This window comes from Aspergillus versicolor, assembly GCF_001890125.1.
Source record: "Aspergillus versicolor CBS 583.65 unplaced genomic scaffold ASPVEscaffold_5, whole genome shotgun sequence".
Taxonomy (NCBI): Eukaryota; Fungi; Ascomycota; class Eurotiomycetes; order Eurotiales; family Aspergillaceae; genus Aspergillus; species Aspergillus versicolor.
The window spans coordinates 463,791-483,891 of record NW_024467528.1 but is presented as its reverse complement, the minus strand read 5'-3'; the positions used below and the strand labels follow the sequence as shown (position 1 = coordinate 483,891).

Here is a 20,101-nt window from a genome sequence, read left to right as displayed (position 1 = left end):
AGAAACTCGCTAAGTATACGTTGAGCTGGTCCATATGTCATCATCTCCTCTTAGTATATGACAGTCCAGTCTGAGCTCCACTATTTAATTGCCGAACTTCCATCGTCTCCAACTCTCCCCTCCCCAACAATCCCCTCTCCCTTGGGATTCTACTAAATACCGCTTCTCATATCCATCATATATTAATTGGTTATATTGTGACATGGTAATTGAGCTTTGACGCTCACGTATAAATATGGTACCTCCTCGGCTGCTGCTCCTGGCCAACATCGCCAGCACCTCGGCCTTCGTGCTGCCTTTTTTGGGCCAAACGCCGATGACAGTTGGGAATTCGGATTCTGATTTTAAATGTGATTTGCCGCCTGTTCTCGATCCTGCTGGCGATGGACTACCGTCGGCAGCGAGTCTGTTCTCGTCAGACGAGGCATTGCATAGACAGGTGAAACGCCACCAGGCAATTGTGCGGGTCCCGTCTGTCTCCTACGATGATCTGGGTGAAATTGGCGAGGATGAACGGTGGAATCCATTCTACGAGCTCTTCCCTGTTCTTCAAAAGACGTATCCTACACTGTAAGTCCGAGCCCCCCCCATTTGAATAGTCGTTGGTGCTGACCAGGGCAAGTCATAAGCGGGCCAAGCTCGAGAAGATCAATACCTTTGGACTGCTTTACACGTTGGAAGGTTCCGATCCCTCGCTAAAGCCTACTGTTCTCCTCGCTCACCAGGATGTGGTCCCTGTTGCCGATGAATCCACATGGACATATCCGCCTTTCGAAGCCCACTTTGACGGCGAGTACATCTGGGGCCGCGGTGCGTCCGACGACAAAAACAGCCTCACGGGCATTCTATCCGCTGTCGAGGGACTCCTATCCGAGTCTGACTGGGAGCCCAGACGAACTGTAATCCTAGCCTTCGGATTCGACGAGGAAGTTGGCCTCAACCACGGCGCTGGACAGATCAGCAAGGTGCTCTACGAGAGATACGGCGACGACAGTGCCGCTATCATCCTTGATGAAGGCGGTTTCGGCTCGCAACCGCTTGATGGGGATACCATATATGTGCATCCAGCGATTACGGAGAAGGGCAATATCAATCTCTTCTTCGAGCTCCATGCCAACGGTGGCCACAGTTCTGTTCCCTTGCCGCATACGGCCATTGGGATTATCTCTGAGATTGTTGTCGCCCTGGAGTCTAATCCCTATGAGCCTGTGATTACCAAGAACAGCCCTATCCACAAGCGTCTGGTGTGTCAAGCGCGCTACTCTCCCAACTCTCAGCCCAAGATCGAAGAGCTACTGAGGAATGGGGACTTTGAGAACCTTGCGGTGGAATTCGCCAACACTACACCGTTGAACCGTTTTGTAGTCCAGACTTCGCAGGCTGTTGACCTGATCGAGGGCGGAGTCAAAATCAACGCCATGCCGGAAGTTGTTACTCTGGCCGTTAACCATCGGGTTGCACATCATCAACGGCCTGTAGATGTTCAAGTTAAGGCTATCCAAGTGATTGGAGACGTTATTAAGAAGTACGGCCTTAGAGTCGACGCCTTTGATGGTGACAAGGAATATCACGACCATGTTGCCGGATTTCATCCAGATGATACTCCTTCCCGCAGCGATCTGAAACGCCGCGATGGAGGCGACGTCGACTACAACGGCAGCCTTGTCGTCCGGGCCAGAAAGGCCGAAGCAGCACCCATCTCCCCTGCCGATGATCCGGTGTGGGATGTGTTCTCAGGAACAATCCGACACACTTTTGGAGCAGAGGGCAAGACCGTCGTGCCGATTGGAGACATTATGACTGGAAACACAGACACGAGATACTACTTGAGTAAGTTTCTAAATTGAGAACAAGCCTTATATCATCCATACTGACATTCACATTAGATCTTACCCGCAATGTTTATAGGTGGACGCCAGCTATCGGCCGCGGACTCGATAACACCCACACCGTTGATGAGCGGGTGAGCATCTATGACCACTTGTACGTTGTTAAGTTCTATTATGACTTTATTCGTAACTTTGATGCGGCGGATGTATGAACTATGTATCAGGATAGCTATTAATGACATTGGTTATTGTTCATATGATATCAATTCTACCTTTCTGGTGCCCTAAGCAGTTTGTCTTTGTATTTTCTGCCCTGTTTCAACTACCTGATTAATTCTTAAATTTTCCCAAGAATAGTTAGTATCATATGCTTCATCCACTAGCTATTTCGTTACAAACATAGATGCCTTGGGTTGGGTTAGGGCATTGTGACGCCTCAGGCAGAAAACAGGACTAAGATGAATTCGGAAGCCGTCAACGTTTGAGTGACGTAGAGCTCGAGGACTGAGAGCTCATTCTCCAACTGTTTAATCACTCCTACATAACAACACCTTAGGCCTCGAATCGCTCCTTATCTCAAGCATCTCTCAAAACTTCTCCGAGAAAAGCTCAAGGGCCTCTAGAGACATTGTATGATCCGTCCCGCACTCTTCGTCCGCCGCTTTGCCTTCCCCGCATCTATAAGGTCTTACCATAGATCCGCAAGCATGGCCCTCAAGGTATGGAGCCTTCAATGTTGACCTTAAATATGGTCCTACAAAACTCCGCATCTAACGGACTCTAGGCAATTTCCTCCAAGGATGCGGCCTCCCTGGATGAAGACCTCATCGGGACCGGTGGGTTCTCTCTCGACCAATTGATGGAACTCGCCGGTCTCTCTGTATCGCAAGCAGGTGAGAGAGACAATACTTCTACCAACCATCCAATTTCCGAAAATTGAGCCTGAGTTTGACTCTATAACAACGCAGTCTATCGCGTCCACCCCCCAAGTGCAGGAAAGAATATCCTTGTCATCTGCGGCCCCGGAAACAACGGTACTCCCCAACCCCAGTGAACCCCTACTACACCGACAATCAGTAGCTAAACGCATCATAAATGAAAAAGGAGGCGATGGTCTCGTCGCAGCCCGCCATCTAGCCCAATACGGATACAGCCCATCAATCTACTACCCAAAAGAAGGCAAAAAAGAGCTCTACAGCCGTCTAAAAACCCAACTCTCGCACCTCTCCATCCCCTTCGTCGCGCCATCCGACTTCCAGTCCACCCTAGCAAAAACATCCTTAATTGTCGACGCAATCTTCGGCTTCTCGTTCGGCGGGCCCCTTCGCGACCCGTTTCCTGATATTATCTCCGCAATGGAGAATGCCGCCGCGCCGGTCCTGGCTGTTGATGCGCCGAGTAGTTGGGATATTGAACAGGGTCCGCCGAAGGATGGACCTGGGAGTCGGTTTATGCCGGAGTATTTGATTAGTCTGACGGCGCCGAAGCCCTGTGTGAAGTTTTACAAAGGGAGACATTTTGTAGGTGGGAGGTTCTTGACGAAGGATATTGCGGGGAAGTATGGTTTGGATTTACCGCAGTATCAGGGGCTCGATCAGGTGGTGGAGGTTGGGGTTGATGATGAGGGGAGGCTTTGAGGGTTACCTTATCTATGTGCAATGCCTAGGAGAATATATTAATTGAGTGGTTACTAGATGTCAATGTCGTTGACTTTTGGAAGAAAAAAAAAAAAAAAATCTATTGGATGGTCATATCGGCGTATAAGCTCGAAGCAAAAATGCACGCTACCAACGTAGTAGTCAATTAACAACCCATCTACGGCAAAGCCTCTTTGATCTCGGAAATGATGCCCTTGGTTCTTGGTTCCTTCCCAAGCCCAGAGCTTGAAATGGTTTGCAGAATCGCGTTGACATCATAAACCTCTTTAGCAGCAGCCTTGACCTCGCTCTCTAGTTCTTTGACCAAAGTCCCCAAACCAACAAGGCTGCGGTAGACTGCCTCCGAGTCTTTCTCTCCAGAAAGCACCCGTTGGATTTCTTCCAGGAGCACCAAGCCCCGCTCGCTGGACTCAGGGCTTGTATTTCGTCCTTCGGAGGTGGAATACACTGCTATGTTGATATAGAGAGTCGCCACCGCAATGGTAAGGTTGCGGTTTGGTGAAGCCCCGCTGTTTGCTAGGCATGTCTTGAGAGCGGTGATGACCTGGCCGAATTGACTTATAACAAGCTCACGGCCAGCTTGAGTTTCGAAGAGGTTGGCGAACAATCGGACCGACAGCATTGCGTTGTTGACATTTAGTGGTGCGTTGAATATTCCACTTTCGATAATACCGGTGACCAGGTCTTTGCCATGGTAGTCTGCCGTGGCCGTCACAGGAGTGGCCGCAGCAAATAGCCGCAGGATGTCAAGACCAGGTAGCCTATTCGCCGCCGGCCAAGCTGTTGCAACCTTAAAGAGAAGATTTACACCTGCTTCCACAGCTGGCGAGTCTTTTAAAGAGCTTGTAGTTTCCAGCTCATTGCATAAGGAGACCACTGTATCCACCTCTGAAGGACTCAAGGACAAATCCTTCGAACCCTCAGAGACAAGTTTGTCATTTAGCTCCTGTAGCTTTTTGCAGATGACTTTAAGATTGGCCGTCTTAATGGAGAGATAGGTCTTTTGTGGAAGGACTTTCGGACGTGATTCAGGGATATTTGCTGACTGAGCAGCAGCATCCCCAGGTCGATAGCGTCTATCTTGACCCCACGGATCGGAGCCAGTATCCTGAGTGGACTGGCCGATAGTTGCACCCTGCGTATTTTGAACGATAAACTGAGCAACTTGATCGAGATAGCTCATTGGCAACTCATTGTCACCGATAAACTTGGTTGCAGCTTCGTATGGATTCTGGGAGAGATTGTATGGGAGTTTGAGGGGAGGTTTGCCATCCTCCACATCAACATCAAACACATAATCGTAGTCTTGACCCAGGTATTCTGTTTTCCTTCCGCTACTGCCGGCAGAATCCACCACAGTACCTACCGATTCCCATCTCCCCAAGGCGGCTGACCACGTGTGAGCGGTGACACTTCCGTTTGCCTCAGAAATCATTTGCACTTGACCATCCTTGGTACCGGACTTTTGCTGTAGGAACTCGGGGCCGGGTAGCTTCTCCTTGTTGATTTTCCCAACCTGCTGTTCCGGGATTGCTGATTCCTTCACAGCCGTTTCAAATTGTTGGACCACCTCGGCACTCGCCCGTCTCTCTGATGACCTTGTGAAAACCCGAGTTACGCGATCGCTTGCTCCTGTTGCAATATCGCCGTTCTCTTGGCAAACCGCAACACTCCAAACTGAGATAGCAGGGTGGGTAATAGTCTGCACACACTGCGTGCCGTTCCAAACGCGTACTGTGCGATCCTCACCAGAGCTAACCAGCTCACCGGATGGCAAGGGGGCCAAGGAATAAATAAAGCTCTCGTGGCCGTTGAGCTCAGCAACAAGGTCGCCATTCAGTGTGAATAGACGGATTACCCCGTCGTTGCTTGCAGAGGCAAATTGCGCACCAGTGGGGTGGGAAGGCGGGAGTTTGCACAACGCTCGAACGACATCGCGCGAGTCTTTGATAGCCTTTAGCAGTTTTCCGGACGTATTGAATATCCGAATTATGTTGTCCGCACAGCCTTGGGTATAGTTTAGCATTTGAGTCTGGTTCATGTCAAAGGTTGTGTTTACCTGTGATTATAGTATTCTTGTCGTAGGCCAGCACTGCCCACACACTCCCCTGATGATCTTCCAGTACGACTTCGGATTCCCATTTGCCAACTCTCCAAAGTCGAGCAGTGGAATCCCAACTTCCACTAACGACCCAGCCCCCTTCCGGACACACGTCCAAGGCACAGACTGTATGTGCATGGCCGAGAAGCATAGCATCCGCATTGTCATTCCCAGTCTTGCCGGGTTGTCTGGCTTCGATAATTGTGTCTTGGCCTCCTGAGAAGACTAGTCCCTCAGGGAATTCGGGGGTTGGGGGGTAATATGCTAGGGCGTTGATGAATGCTGAACCATGAGAGACGATCGTATAGTCGTATGTCGGAGGAGGGCTGGATACAAGCTTCCAGAGTCGGACAGTGGCGTCACGAGAAGCAGAAAAAACAGCGTTTGAATTGGGAAAGGCCACAGCGCGAACCTGAAGGAAGACAGTAAGTTGTTAGTGAGAGTGCGTCGTGGGAGTTTGATTTCCCTGTGTTGTCAACACAGCGAGAGCGGGGAGCTTCCTTACATCATCGCCATGGCCCTCCAAGGCAGCGGAGATCTTGAATTCAGGCATACATAAACAGAGGGAGGGTTCGAACTCAGGAAGTGGTAGTCAGACGGGGTAGAGGAGGGCGGATCGAGAAGGGCCAGGAAGAAAGAGGTCTAGGGATGAAAGGGAAGTAGATGGTGAGTTGAGACCCCGACTCCGGGGAGGCTCGTGGCCACTACAGGCATCCCAGTTCCACTTGGCAGCTCCGGCCGATCTCCCAGTGAAGAGGGGCGTCAGGTGGGCGGTGAGGCCCAGAAGCTGCTAGAAGTATAGAATCATGAGTAATCAGGGCCACGCCGACCACTGCAGTTCATGCCGGGGCTGGTGATGTTCAGTGGGACTGCGAGATCAGCTCTTCCAGCGGTGGCCCCTTTTGTCTCAAAAACATGCTCTGTACTTGTAGATTTGCCATTTCAGGTGGTCAACACCGCTGTTAAAGTATACCCATCACGTGCTAGTCGGCTAGCCCCATCCGGACTAGCGCCCCCTCACTGTGCTCTCCGCCAGCGCCGATGACTTGAGCAAGCGTCAAAAGTTGCCTTCATGCTCACTTCTGGGCTGGAGTCTCCGTTCTCTTTCAAATCGCTTTTCAGACGGGTGTCGTTGCGGGTGGCCGGTACAGTCCTTGGTTGACTCGATATTAGGCCTGCTTTCGCTGCCTTCTTCACTGCTCACTCCCTCTCCGGGACTCGTCATTCTCTTCGTTTGCCGTCATTTCTATACAAAACCCCCGCGTTTCTAGCGCTGATGACCTGACGAGACCGACGAATTTCCTTCTGTATTTCTAGTAATTCCTCTCTCACGCGATATTCGGACTGCTTTGTGCAAATACACATTTCTTTCGTCGACAGGCCTTGGGCTTATCTCTGGGTTGCACATCTCATCTTCGCATTATTAACGGCCATTCTGGAATTGATATCCCCCGTTTCTGCTCGAACTTTGATCTCATTATGGCTTCAGGTATGTTATCATAATTTTCTGCGTTTTGTGCCCTGACCGCTGACAATTGAGCCTTAGATATCCCTAAAGTTGTGCCTTTAACTTGTCACGGACACTCCCGTCCTGTGCCGCATATTAGTTTTTCGTCCACCGTTGAGGACGACCAATATTATCTTGTTTCTGCTTGTAAAGGTTGGTAGCATTGCAGTCTACTTCTCCCGTCAGATAGACTAACTCTACCAGATAACAATCCTATGCTTCGGGATGGTATCACCGGCGATTGGTATGACTTGGCCCCTCCTGTGCAGCTCCGCGCCCGGTGACAATCAACTAAACGCTATTTCAGGATCGGCACTTTCCTCGGTCACAAAGGAGCGGTATGGCAAGCTCGCCTGTCGACCGACGCTAACATAGCTGCAACTGCTGCTGCGGATTTCTCGGCGTGAGTGTCATCCACCAATCTATAAGCGGATAGTCCCTACGGCCGGTTGACTAACGACTCTTTCACCCATGCAGCAAGGTCTGGGATACCCATACAGGCGAATCTCTGCACACTCTCCAACACAACCATATTGTCCGAGCGGTCGCGTTCCCTCTCCAACCATCTCCCCAAGTCCTCGCAACTGGCGGTTACGAGAAAAAGCTCCGAATCTTCGATCTAACGCGCAGCGGCGGCAGTAGCAACGGATCCTCCCCAACAGCCCCGTCACCAAGTGCAGCAGCAGATAATGGCGCCCCTGCGACAAGCTACGAAATCGGCCCTGGTGTTCACGGCGGCATCATCAAATCCATTATCTGGAATCGCGACTACAACATCCTCACAACAGCCGCCGACGACCGCAAAATCCGCTGGTGGGATCTACGCTCCCGTCACCCAGTTGTCGAACACACTGTCGATGGCAACATCGGTAGCTGTGAGCTGAACACCCTCGCTTCTCGCCCGAACGACCCGGGCATCCTTTCCGTCGCCGCCGGAAAGAGCGTTTACCTTTTCGACGGTCTTAACCCGGGCATCCTTTCCGTCGCCGCCGGAAAGAGCGTTTACCTTTTCGACGGTCTTAACCCGGGCAGACTCCTCAAGAAGATCGACTTCCGATATGAGGTTGCCAGCGCGGCTGTGAACAATGATACCGCACGTCTAGTTACGGGGAGTGCGGACGACACTTGGGCGCGCGTATACGACCTGCACACGGATGAGGAGCTGGGTATGACTCTTCCCCCCCTCTTATCTTACATTTTTCGTACGATTATCGAGAACTGGACTAACATATAACAGAAGTTCAGAAGGGTCATCACGGCCCTATCTGGTCTGTCGGTTTCTCACCCGACGGCAAATTGTACGGAACTGGAAGTGAAGACGGAACGATCAAGCTCTGGAAGGCTTGTAGAGAGCCGTATGGCTTGTGGCGCTGATATGCAAAGATTCTTTCAATACAATAAAGACAAGTGTATAGCCAATTTACTAGTATAATAAGAACATAATAGTGAATCGCACTTGTAGGCTTAATCTCCCTACCACTGTATATATCAGTCATACAACGGGCGTGTCATCAACTATACTAGTTATTTGTTTAACTGGAGATGAGAATAGATTGTAAATCGGATCCAACGACAACTAAAGGCGTATTCCAGTTTCACTTTTGATTATAAAAAATTGCAAGTGGGCCTTACATAGGAAGGTACAAGATAGAAATGAGATCAGCACCGCGATATCACACAAAGATTTGGCAAACTCCTCTATTCAATCATGTCGATATCGTCGTCACCAGCCGGTGCCGCCGCGGCGGGCTCAGCAGCGGCTGCAGGAGCAGGGGCCGTTTGTTCTGCCTGTTCAGTTGCACCAGAGGCCGCACCACTACCCCAGTAATCCTCCATCTCCTGGTCGAGCTGCTCTTGTGTCTTCTTGGGACGGGGGTTACCTCCACGGCGGGATTCTCTGTTCTCGCCTCCTTGTCGCCGGCCACCACCACCGCCGCGGCGGACTGGGGACCGTTGGCCGGGGATGTAACGATCAATGTGTTCGGGAGCAGGCTTGGATACATCGCTGCGGCGGTAGTTTGCACCTCCGCGACGGCCACGACGACGGCGTCCGCCATCCTCAGCGCTTTCGCTCCGGTTTCCAGTGGGGCTTAAACTGCGAGCGTCTCGGCCGCCCGGTCTCTCAACGCGGTCAAAGAGGCTGCCCTTTGGCTTTTCGACGTTGTCGAATGGATTCCGGCCCCGTCGTGGTGCGGAGGAAGTTATCGAAATACGAATGGGTTGACCTTTAGCGTTGGCGCCATCGAACTCCGCGATCGCTGTTCTCGCATCGCTGTGGCGGGCGTACGTAACATAGGCAACTCCCTCGGAGCGTCCGGCGCGGTCGTAGACAAGAGATACGTTCGAGATGGATCCGATCCGACAGAATAACTCCTAATGGGCGAATCTTATTAGAACTTGTGATCTCAAATATTCATAGTATCCCAACGTACTTCAAGATCGGTCTCTGTGATATCGTAGTGGAGATTCTCAATGCGAAGTCTGGTTCCCGAAGGCGCGCCCCTAGTACTAATTTAGCGCCACTCGCACCACAAGAGACATCCTAATAAATCATACCGTTCCGGAGACGGGGAGTATCGGTCACCACGAGGCCGTCGAGAGCCACGGGACGGGCGTGCTGAAAATATGCGTAAGAACCAAAGCCACCGAGCACCGAACGTCGTTGTTGCAAAGGTAGGTTTCAAAACGTACTGTCTCGGTCATCTTCATACTTGTCGTGGACCCAATCCCTATATTTCCACGAAAGAATGAATCAGTAAACCAAACTCGGAATCGCAAATGGTACAGGGGTCACCGTACAGATCCAAGTCAACATGTTCATCTCTATAAGGCTGTTGTGATCAGATCAAGAGAAACAAGGTCAGCCCGAAATCAAATCAGGTTATCTATCATGGAACTGCTGCATCATTTTTTCCCGTGGCGATTTTCGCAGCCTTCAGGATAGGTGTATCCGAAGGAAAAATAATCACAGGACCACCGAATTTTTGCTTATCACAGTGTTGAAGAAAGGCGCGAAAGGAGAGGAGGAGTAGGAGGAAGGACCTGGGGATTGGGCGAAGGGCACCCAGTTAGTGAATGCGGTCGTTTTGGGTTGCTTGGGTTGCTTGGGGTCTTGGGGTCTTCGGGGGTGGTACCTTTTTTACGCCATTTGAGCGGCGGCCTTGGTTCCGGCCACCTCTGTTCTGGCCACGATTTTGCCTCTGCTATACGGGCATGTCAGCGGAGCCCAATGGGCACGAAGCTTCTAGAGAGGGTTGGAAAGCCTTACAGGGCGCTCTGCGATGATCTCATCCAAGCTGCGGTCCATTTTTTGGGCGCGAATAAGAAATGTACGGAGGAATGGAAGGAGGGAAAAGGAGAGAGGAAGAAAATATTGGAATATGTAGCACACCCAATAAGTAGAAGAATGCCAATGGAGTTGAAGTCTAGTGTTGTGACAAGAAGGTCGGAAGGGAACAAGCTGTGAGGAAGAGCATGGCCACCACGTGACTCTATCTGGGGCCGGAGCTGTTCCGCCTCAAACACTGCTCCAGAGTTATGTAGGGCACATAAAAAGGGTCAGAAGCATTCAGAGCTTCATGATGGTTATTTTGGTATAACTTAATACATTTTCTATTTTTTTTTTTAATTCTAAAATTTCACCAAGCATTACTGCATCCAGCTGCATAAACAGAGGAAATAACAACCTTTCTCAGAGAATGGAGAAACCAGGCGCAAAACGGGGATGTAAATCAGAAACGCATAGGAATGCATAAAAGCCCTTACAATGCATCATGGAACCAATCGCCAACCCAGACAGAACCTCCATTGAGCACCAGTCAACACCTATCGCAACATCAAACAAAAGGTAGGCAGGGAAAGTAAGGACAGCAAGGTCGCAGGCATAAAATCACTCGCTACCATTGATAGCAGCACGGTTCTTATTCTCATCCATCATCTTCTCCATGAAGCTGATATAGTCGTATTTTGGAAGTTCTCTGTCCTCCAAGAGATCCGGGCCGTCATGCTGAGGCATAGTCTTCACGAGATGTTCGATGATCTCGTCTGGTATGAGCGAATGTCGAAGGTCAAGCTCTGTGACATAGGGCTGCAAAGAAGTTAGTTTCGGGTGTCGAGGGCCTAAATTTATTGAAGGAGAAACATACCTTGCCGTCCGCAACTTCGCGGAAACTTTGGAATACCTGCTCTGCAGTATTCTGGTCCTCTGTTACGCTGACCATGAAACGAATAAACTGTTCGAAACTGACACCGCCGTTCTGGGATAGTCTAGTAGGACCACAAGTATCCACGTAAACTTCATGCATCTCCTCTTCGTCATACACAAGGCCCAAACTAGCCAAGGCGGCTGAGAATTCCAGCTCTTGAAGCGTATTGGATGAGTCGCGGTCAAAATGCCGGAATACTGATTCAAACTCTTCTAATTGAATTGGTGTGAGATTCGTCATGTTTCGCGCAACAAGCTGGTTGTCCAGGAAAGCCATCTTCTTGGATATGCTTGATTTGACCAGGCTCAGCTCGTAAGCGAGTTCGTCCAGTGTATAAGTTGTATAGTCATTCTCTTCAACGTTTGCTTCCTGGCACTGCTCCTCCAAGTCTGCAATAGTCTCCAGGAAAGCATCGAGAGGCGGCAGGTTGTCATTAAGTCTCCTGACATGGGCGAGTTGATCTGCAACATCCCCATCGAGACCCGAGATCGCAAGAGACAAAGTCTTGAGTGTCAGGGCAAAGTCATTCGCCTTGTCAGCAAAGGAACGTCGCAAAGCATTCTTTATATCTCGAATGGTCTCGTTAATGAGCTGACTCCGTTCATGCTCATCACGGGTTAGGCATTCCCACTGCTGGTCGCAGGCTTCAGAAGATAACTCTGGCGGTGGATCGTAGGCCCGCAGGCGATATGTGCTAAGCTTCGTTTTTATGTTGCCCAGAAGAGCTGCGAGATCTGACTTTTCAGCCACCCACTGGCGCTTCTGATTCCGCTTATACATGGAAAACTGGGAGGCCTGCTCCTTAGCATCCTTGTACGTCCCTTCGAAAGACGAGTTCGTCCAGTCGTCGCGCTGGGTCTTAATCAGGCGCAAGAGTTCTCTCATTCTCTTCTCATACGAGTTTTGCATCTCCCATGCGCCATGCATGTTGTTAACAAACTTCTCAACTCGACGACCTGCATTCTCTACCCTCTCAAGCTGAGAAAAGGCATGGAACCAGTACGCAATGTAAGTCATCAACGAGCGTTCATCGGGTCTGGCAACATCGCAGACATCGTCAACATCAAGAAGATCGGGGATACCGACCTCATTCGCAGCGATATCGAAGGCGAGTTTCATATTTCCGCGGTGGTCATTCTTGTCCAGCGAATCATAGTCGATCAGGTCCGGACGGTGGATGTCTAAAAGAGCACAAAATGCAAGACCGTCGTTCCAACTGGACGAAAAGTCTCGAACCTCCACGTCCTCGTAGCAGGCGGTCTTTCTTTGACACCAAAGCAGGAGACCTGCCTTCGCTGTCATACCCTCTTCATTGATATCGCTGATGGTGAATCGGAGAATAAGCGTCCAAATCAGACCAAGGACAATCTTCTGGTTACCATCGACAATGTCCTCCGCTCCGATATTGGTCATCTGGATCCCCCGCCCTTTGATAAAGTCGAGACTTTTGTTGACATTTTCGAACTTTTGTACGCGAAGCTTCGGGTTGGCGGCGTATCGACCAAGCGAGTCTCCGCCGAGGATCTCGAGGAGATGGATAAGGGTAACCTAAGCAGACGATATTTATCAGTAACCGCAATCTCCAAACCACGGAGTGGGGGATAACTTACGCCATTGGAAAGTTCCTGTACCAAATTATTGAGGACAATGTCCCTCACTTTTAACTTATTGTTGAGCCTGCAGAAAACATGGGCATCAGCTGTTGTAAACTCTACAGAATGAAAAGGCGACACCAGAACCGATAAGCTCCAGAACACAAGGGGCTTCAAAAAATGCAGATAGGCACCGAGGGGGAGGAGGGGTCGCAACAAGAGTAGCCGAACCATTTTGTGAATGTCTTCTGCTGCACATTAACCCACGACTCATCAACCGTCAACATGTTGAACGATATTCAGGTTCGAGGACATTCAGGGTATGCGAGAAAGGTGTGTCGTGTGGGCAGTGGTTGTCTTCAGCGATCGAGGAGGACGTCTCAGCGAAGCTATCGGGTTACTATTGATAGATGGATCGCCTAGGTGGAAAAGGACAAGATCTTCATAAAGACCCGGCCAGAGGAGAGTGAAGTGCTCGGGACAAAGACAGGACAGTGGGCGGGAAGCCGGTTGAGAGTTGAAAGAAGTCCGCGATTCATGGAATTGGATCGAGTCAATCGGAGTCTAAGGGGTTCGTTTCGTCGAACATATCAACACAAAAAGCGTCCCCTCCGCCCCCACAGCAACCGCTGCCCGGCATTCCTTGGATCGCGGTTCTCCCCCCGACCCTTGGTTTCGGCGAGGACAAGGGGTCGGCAATATAATCTAATTCTTTTTTGGGGGGCTAACGATGCGATATCTACACTCTATCGTCGACCGATTTGGCTGGGCACTTCTTTTTGACAGCGTTTTTCTGCGCTTGCATGATGATTGTCTCCCCAGCCTCCACTTTTGTGCTACACGATATGATAGGTAAGGCGTCTATTTTTGGCATTGTCTTCAATTCCATATTTGGCTCTCTCCTCGTCTTAATAGCACCGAGATCCAACCAGGTTTCCTCGTCGCCTATATTGCATCTGATGTCACGCCGCCAGACGGGGTCAATATGAGTAAAAGGCCAGCCTCCTAGTATCGTACCATTGACCGAAATGAATCGATTATCGCATACTGAGCAAAGACCAGGCTAGATTCGGAAGTGCTCCATTCATCGTCCGCATTACATGGGGGCAAAAACAATATAGTGGGGTTTGCGCAGCGACAGCTTGACTGTTTGAGTGGCTGTACTCCGGAGTAGGCTCGTTTGGCCTCATCCTGAGATGGGAACGGTTGGCAGGAAAGCACAGCTCGCCGATCAGTTGGGCCGTGCGCTCTCGTGTCAAGCTTTCATTGATCAGGGAGAGATTTTGTTTAATCCATCGATTGTCGTGTTGGCCTTCAAGTCATACTAGCAATCATCAGCGTCAGCACGGCCGTCATGATAAGTATCCTAAATCTCGAAAGACAGTTGAACTGGCCGAGATTCGCCGGATGCGCATTTTCACGGCATAAGTTAGCGCTCGAAGGATGCGTAGGTAGAATCAATTCGAAAGACTGTAGAGAAGACAATCGAAAGAAAGACAAAACTGAACAACGAAGTTGTTCATTAATAATGGCCCAGGCGGCGCAGTCATCACAAAGAATTGCGCCATTGGAGCGGGCAGATGATATCATGGCCAGCGGCGGGGCAGCAGCCGAATTTCTGCCCGCCGGAGCCCATATCATTCCCTCAACACCCGCGAGACACCACGTTATAACCATAGCTCTCTTTTCCATTCAAAGTCACCCTATCGTGTCGCGAAATCATAGCCAATACATAGCGAAACCATGTCGAACAAACTCGCCTTTACGGACGTCCTACCTCTTCCGAATTCATCGGTCAAGATCCCGCGACTTGGGTTCGGTGTCTATCGCTCTCCGGCCGCGCAAGCCACACAGTCGAGTCTCAAGGCACTTGAGGCAGGATATCGACACATCGACACAGCGCAATTCTATGCGAACGAGAAAGAGGTTGGGGAGGCGATCCGAAGCTCTGGTCTTCCCCGCAGCGAAATCTTCGTGACCACCAAGATTCTCGCCCCCGCGGGCTCGCCTGAAGAAACCTACAAAAAGATTTCGGACAGCGTGGATAAGATCGGTGGCAAGGATGGATACGTGGACCTTTTCCTCATTCACAGCTCTAGCTCCGGGTCGGCTGGCCGCAAGGAGCTTTGGCAGGCGTTGGAAAGGCTGCTAGAAGAAGGCAGAACAAAGAGTATCGGAGTCAGCAACTTTGGCGTAAAGCATATCGAAGAGCTGAAGCCATTCGCCAAGGTCTGGCCGCCACATGTTAACCAGATTGAGGTATGTTTGCGGACATTGTTTTCCGGCATAAGAGACATACGTTAACTGACTTGAACTTTGCAGCTCCACCCATGGTGCCAGCAGCGGGTAATCGACGCGTACTGCAAGAAGCACGGAATAGTCGTCGAGGCTTATTCGCCAATTGTTCGAAATTACAAGGCCAACGACCCTACCCTAATCGAGCTTGCCAAGAAGTACAACAAGGCGACACAACAAGTTCTGATACGCTACGCATTGCAAAAGGGCTGGGTTCCGCTCCCAAAAACGGACGACCCGGAGCGCATTGTTTCCAACGCCGATGTATTCGACTTCGATATCTCCGATGAAGACATTGCCGTGTTGAATGCACTGGACCAGGGAAGTGCGGGGGCCATAGTAGAGGCTGTTGAGAACGAGTAGATCGTGTCGTCTAGATTCTATGGTAGTAGTAATGCAAGTCTGAAAATTTTAATAGTCCGGTGGTTGCATGAGAAATGCGTTGACCGATTGCAACGTACTGCGCGAGGGATTCACGTCGTTTTTTGAGGACACTATCCAAGCAAGACGTTGTCGGATGAATTGTTTGCCTATCGTTTCTGTTCGAGGCCCGACAAATTCACCTATCACGGTCAGTTTAAACATAATTTGAAAGGGTATTGGTAATGCAGCTTACCAGCATCACTATAGAATAAGCATATTATTGTGAGCAAGGCCCCAGCGGAGAGATCTTTTCCGGACTCGCACATAACGAGCAAGGACTGGGACGGGTTTGAGTTCAAATGAGAAGCCACAAAATCCCGAACCTTGTCCAAATGGTTTCGTAGGTCACGGCCACCTTGTTTCGAGGATATACAGCCTAGGTTAAGGCGTTTCGATTTGCTTTCTGCGGCTTCAATGGCCTCTGGGTTGCCATTGCAATCGATGACAAGATCATAAAGGCCATTCTCAGCCAAACCTGGGTCTGCTTGGCTAATATAAAGGTTCCGAGATGGCGTAACAAGCGTCGCTTGTTGGTCAGAAGTCTGCTTACGATGTTCCCGCATCAACTTCCCGATTACCTCGGGCAGGTCTTCTTCTGATTGTGCAAGGAGTGTAGATTTGTGAGGCCAAAATACGGGTGGTGTTAAGCCATGGGCCCAGGCCTCGCTGTCATCACCCGCACCCTGGATATATCCACCTTCGGATATCTCAGCACCATGAACCCGTTTTGAAGCCGAGCAAAGAACAAACAGATTAAAATCTTTGTCTTTGCGTAGGTCAGTTGGGTGGAAATACGTTCGATTTGCCCAGGCAACCCGAATCGGTTTCCCTAGCTGTTTTCTCAGATCATCCAGATCAAGTTTAAGACTCTGGGTTTTGTTAGTCCACATTGTGATTCTTGTATGCAGGCTCTAGAAGACATACCTTGAGTGTATGGACAAAGCCGTCGATCCTTTTTGCAATCTGTGACTCTTCGGATTGGCCTAGATAATTTGGCGGCAATTCCACGGAATGATATGCAGTCTCTGAAGGGAAGAGCGCTCTGTTGAAGACAGCACACCAGATGGGAATGGTTTTCGACAAGGCATCGGGCATCACTAGTGATAGTCCGTGAGATAAAGCGACTGGGGAAAGACTTGGAGCAGCATCAGCTAATCATATCACTTACATTTGCCACGGCGCGTGGAATCCACTATGATACAGCTGCAAGGATTGGATAGTTGTAGTTAGCTTGAGAAAACGAAAACCGCGGGCACATGTTTTGACAAGCGCAACAAATGCATGGCTCACTAACCCTCCATGCTCCCGGGCAAGTGGGAGAATCTGCAGGTTTAGTCTTCGAAAGCTAAAGTCCCACTGGCCAGTGTGACCGTCGGTGCTCTTAAAGTATGCACTCCCGGACTTGATCTCAGGCGGGATGTACCAACTGCCGCACCTTTCATTGGCAACCAGAGGAAGACCATAGTGATCAGCGACCTCGCGGACAAAGGCCGCGTCGGCGTCAATTGACCGCAGTCGGTTGTTCACGGAAAGGGCGGATCGTCGCAAGGAGGCTAGCGTCTGGGACACAGATGGCAGCTCGGTGGAGGGGAAATGAAGCGACGACACGGACACGGGGAAGTCTGGATTGGCAATATTACCCATGTCTATTCGCTCTTCGGCTGCGTTGCAGGAAGAGAAACCAAGGCGCAGTCGAGCCAAACAGGTATTTGAACAAGTTTGCAAGGGGTGCAGTCAGCCCTCAAGGTCCGTGGGCAGGCTGAAGGTATAGACAAATGGCTCGAATAGGAAAATATTCCATCCACGTCAAAGCGTCCATGGGAATCTTTGCTCTTTGTCCACCTGCACATTCAGGCGGCATATTAAGCCAATAAGAGGCACACCGGGTCAGCAAAAGTGTGCAGAAGTGGGCCTCGGGAGCATTCTTGGGATCTTGAGCCTTGGTATCTGCCCGATAATTGAGGCACCAACAAGTCCGGTATTGACTCTGCCGGACTTGTTCACGAGGCTGCCCCAACTCCTACCTTGGTGATTAGACTCCGGTTAATGCATGCACTGGGAAACTACAGGCAGCGGCAAGGAGCCATGGTAATATCCGGGGGAACAATATTTAGCGCTTTGGAAGGAAACGGTTGCATTGAGGTTGACTGCCTCACGATAATCCTCATGCACTAAAGACAACATGGCTGCGGAAACCAACGCTTAGTGCTCCAAACTCCGGCCGATTTAGAGTGCAGCTGATCAACCGCTGATTCGTGGCTTATCCCTGGAAAGACTGACTACGACGGTTGATTCCAAGACTTGAGGTCGAAAATTGATTCATTCCCTAGACGCTGGAACACAGTACTCCGCGTGATATCAACGGGCTGTCGAAACAGCTGCTTGTCTCGTAAACGCGCTGGGGTCCGAGTCATCATCGAGTCCATTATAGTCTCACCGAAGAGATTCTTTGCGTCGGTTCAAGACCCGGCTAGTTCGAATTGCAAATGGCTGCCCAAGACATGTTTCAAATTGCAAAAGCCCAGGGGCTGCATCCCCGCCGAAATGAAAAGAAAGGAGAACAAGGCCATGGAAGGAGTGGTGATAGACTGGCATGATTCTATCCGGTTCTCCAAAGGGCAAGGGCCGGGTTCTGCGCATTTCCATACGGGCAGCCCAGGTTGTTCGCCCAACCGCACTACCCCCAAAGCAGGCAAGGCCAAGGGGAGCCCACGCGTTTCCTGAACAGGCGAGGCCTCGGGTGCTTGCTCTGATAGGCCTAGCACTGGAGGGAAGCCTGGGCGGCCCCGAGACCCGCCGCCTCTCGGTGTGCTCACAGGCCTGTATTTTTGCGGTCGTTAACGTCAGGTATGACCTCAGCCCCGCCGTCTCGCCCCTGCCTGGAACAATAACCATGACATTATCGTCCGGCCCCTCTTGAGGAAACTGATATGATTTTCTGGGTCTCGGCTCTCTCCAAGTCTACTTAAGGGTCCGCAATACCCTCATTTCTGCTCTTTTCGTTCCACAGTTCCCTGCAAGTCCAATTCTCAGCCAAACACCCTCCCCTCACCCGAGTCCACCTTCCTCGATCTCTCCACATCAGACCAACTTAACTTACCTATCAAGCCTCTCGCACGTTATCCGCCATGGCTAAGGTAAAATACTCTTCAATGATACCAATCATCGCTTCCAATCGTTACTAACACTTCCGCGCTAGATCACCGAGATTTTCTTTGACTGCGATAACACTCTGGTCCTCTCGGAAGAGTTGGCCTTCGAGGCATGCGCTGATCTTGCCAATGAGATCTTAGAGAAGCAAGGTCTCTCTATACGCTACACCGGCGAGGAGCTCATCAAGGATTTCGTCGGTCAGAACTTCCGCGGCATGATGCAGTCTCTTCAGGCCAAGTTCAAGTTCGAGCTCAGCAAGGAAGAACTGGAAGCTTATGTTACAAAGGAGGAAGATAAGGTCATTGCTAAACTGCTCGAGAAGGCGAAGCCTTGTGTTGGTGCCTCCGAGCAGGTTGAGAAGCTGTTCGACGACGGGAAATACGGCCTTGCCGTCGTTTCCTCCTCTGCTCTCCGCCGTGTGCGTGCGTCCATCCAGAAGGTTGGACAGGACAAGTTCTTCGACTACGACAAGGTGTTCAGTGCCGCCACTTCCCTTCCCAAGCCTACCTCCAAGCCTGACCCCGCCATCTACCTGCACGCTCTCGAAAAATGCGGGAAGAAGGCTGAGGAGACCGTCGCTGTTGAAGACAGTGTCTCCGGTGCTTTGAGTGCGGTCCGTGCCAAGATCGCAGTTATTGGCTACGTCGGTAGCTACCACGGCGAGGAGAAGCAGAAAGAGATGACGGAGCGCCTCTCCGAGCTTGGTGCTCAGGTCGTCATGAAAGACTGGAGCGAATTCCCGCAGTGCCTAAAGGAAATTGAAGGCCGGGCTGTCACTCCTGCTCTATAATTCTTTTTTTAAATCCATTACACGATTTAACGAAAGCGGGCGCATTTCCTTTCTTCCGTCTAGGTTATTTCCTTACGCATCTTAATCCGAACCTAATTCCTCATCCAAGATACCTCTTCACTCTGGACCGCTGAAAGCGCAGGATGATGCTCTACTGCCGAGTGTTCGCATGGGACGTCGCTTGCATCTCTTTTCTTCTACGCCGTTCCATTTCTTCCAGGTTCGGACCCATGAATTAATATTAGCTTCAATATGTAGCATAGACAGGCTCTGATGGACAAGACTTCCATATCCTGAAAAAGAGAATAGAAAAATTTTCTCCCAAATTCTGTTTCCAAACCGCCTCCCTGTAGTAAATAAAGAATCTGCCAGACAGCACACAAAGGCGGGCCAACTACATCGTAGAAGTAGTGCATACGTAGAACTACAAAGCGGAGATCTAACATCCACCCCGAAGACCGTCGCAACGCTAAATACGCTTAATCAAGGGAAACTATGGAAGGATCCACATCGATGTCCCTATGGAAAGGTACGTATCTACAGAGTAG

At 50.5% G+C, this 20,101-nt stretch overlaps 9 protein-coding genes across 9 annotated transcripts; 5 read left to right on the top strand and 4 right to left on the bottom strand.

The window, feature by feature from the left end:
- Positions 1-142: 142 nt before the first annotated feature.
- Positions 143-2,069, top strand: ASPVEDRAFT_192744 (M20 family metallopeptidase). Its single transcript, XM_040809123.1, has 3 exons — positions 143-570; positions 623-1,830; positions 1,887-2,069. The coding sequence occupies exons 1-3, from the start codon at positions 236-238 to the stop codon at positions 2,039-2,041; spliced, it is 1,698 nt and encodes a 565-aa protein (XP_040667975.1). The 5' UTR covers positions 143-235; the 3' UTR covers positions 2,042-2,069.
- Positions 2,070-2,335: 266 nt separating this feature from the next.
- Positions 2,336-3,466, top strand: ASPVEDRAFT_192742 (NADHX epimerase; the record flags this gene model as incomplete). Its single annotated transcript, XM_040809122.1, has 4 exons — positions 2,336-2,548; positions 2,614-2,722; positions 2,798-2,863; positions 2,934-3,466. Exons 1-4 carry the CDS (start codon positions 2,462-2,464, stop codon positions 3,464-3,466), a joined length of 795 nt encoding a protein of 264 aa, XP_040667974.1. The 5' UTR covers positions 2,336-2,461.
- Positions 3,467-3,644: 178 nt separating this feature from the next.
- ASPVEDRAFT_52947 (WD repeat PLAP family protein) lies at positions 3,645-6,141 on the bottom strand (the record flags this gene model as incomplete). Its single annotated transcript, XM_040814721.1, has 3 exons — positions 3,645-5,494; positions 5,547-6,000; positions 6,094-6,141. 3 exons carry the CDS (start codon positions 6,139-6,141, stop codon positions 3,645-3,647), a joined length of 2,352 nt encoding a protein of 783 aa, XP_040667973.1.
- A 986-nt stretch (positions 6,142-7,127) lies between these two features.
- On the top strand, positions 7,128-8,469 carry ASPVEDRAFT_133270 (WD40 repeat domain-containing protein; the record flags this gene model as incomplete). Its single annotated transcript, XM_040807015.1, has 6 exons — positions 7,128-7,248; positions 7,300-7,339; positions 7,403-7,498; positions 7,573-8,038; positions 8,093-8,261; positions 8,333-8,469. Coding segments are annotated over 6 exons (1,029 nt in total), but the record flags the coding sequence as incomplete, so codon positions are not given.
- A 324-nt stretch (positions 8,470-8,793) lies between these two features.
- ASPVEDRAFT_28814 (putative RNA binding protein) lies at positions 8,794-10,402 on the bottom strand (the record flags this gene model as incomplete). The annotated part of the gene is made up of 6 exons (XM_040810158.1): positions 8,794-9,468; positions 9,528-9,597; positions 9,652-9,712; positions 9,787-9,824; positions 9,895-9,926; positions 10,364-10,402. The coding sequence occupies 6 exons, from the start codon at positions 10,400-10,402 to the stop codon at positions 8,794-8,796; spliced, it is 915 nt and encodes a 304-aa protein (XP_040667971.1).
- Positions 10,403-10,984: 582 nt separating this feature from the next.
- On the bottom strand, positions 10,985-13,179 carry ASPVEDRAFT_133135 (alpha-actinin, sarcomeric (f-actin cross linking protein); the record flags this gene model as incomplete). The annotated part of the gene is made up of 4 exons (XM_040806995.1): positions 10,985-11,182; positions 11,241-12,848; positions 12,911-13,063; positions 13,087-13,179. The coding sequence occupies 4 exons, from the start codon at positions 13,177-13,179 to the stop codon at positions 10,985-10,987; spliced, it is 2,052 nt and encodes a 683-aa protein (XP_040667970.1).
- A 1,456-nt stretch (positions 13,180-14,635) lies between these two features.
- ASPVEDRAFT_192729 (aldo/keto reductase family protein) lies at positions 14,636-15,835 on the top strand (the record flags this gene model as incomplete). The annotated part of the gene is made up of 3 exons (XM_040809121.1): positions 14,636-15,151; positions 15,215-15,750; positions 15,804-15,835. The coding sequence occupies 2 exons, from the start codon at positions 14,636-14,638 to the stop codon at positions 15,548-15,550; spliced, it is 852 nt and encodes a 283-aa protein (XP_040667969.1). The 3' UTR covers positions 15,551-15,750; positions 15,804-15,835.
- Positions 15,538-17,648, bottom strand: ASPVEDRAFT_663025 (initiator tRNA phosphoribosyl transferase family protein). The gene is made up of 5 exons (XM_040815872.1): positions 16,905-17,648; positions 16,779-16,813; positions 16,535-16,707; positions 15,804-16,479; positions 15,538-15,750 (listed from the first exon to the last, which is right to left on the bottom strand). Exons 1-5 carry the CDS (start codon positions 17,252-17,254, stop codon positions 15,599-15,601), a joined length of 1,386 nt encoding a protein of 461 aa, XP_040667968.1. The 5' UTR covers positions 17,255-17,648; the 3' UTR covers positions 15,538-15,598.
- A 1,090-nt stretch (positions 17,649-18,738) lies between these two features.
- On the top strand, positions 18,739-19,553 carry ASPVEDRAFT_28810 (HAD family hydrolase; the record flags this gene model as incomplete). The annotated part of the gene is made up of 2 exons (XM_040810157.1): positions 18,739-18,747; positions 18,810-19,553. 2 exons carry the CDS (start codon positions 18,739-18,741, stop codon positions 19,551-19,553), a joined length of 753 nt encoding a protein of 250 aa, XP_040667967.1.
- Positions 19,554-20,101: the final 548 nt, after the last annotated feature.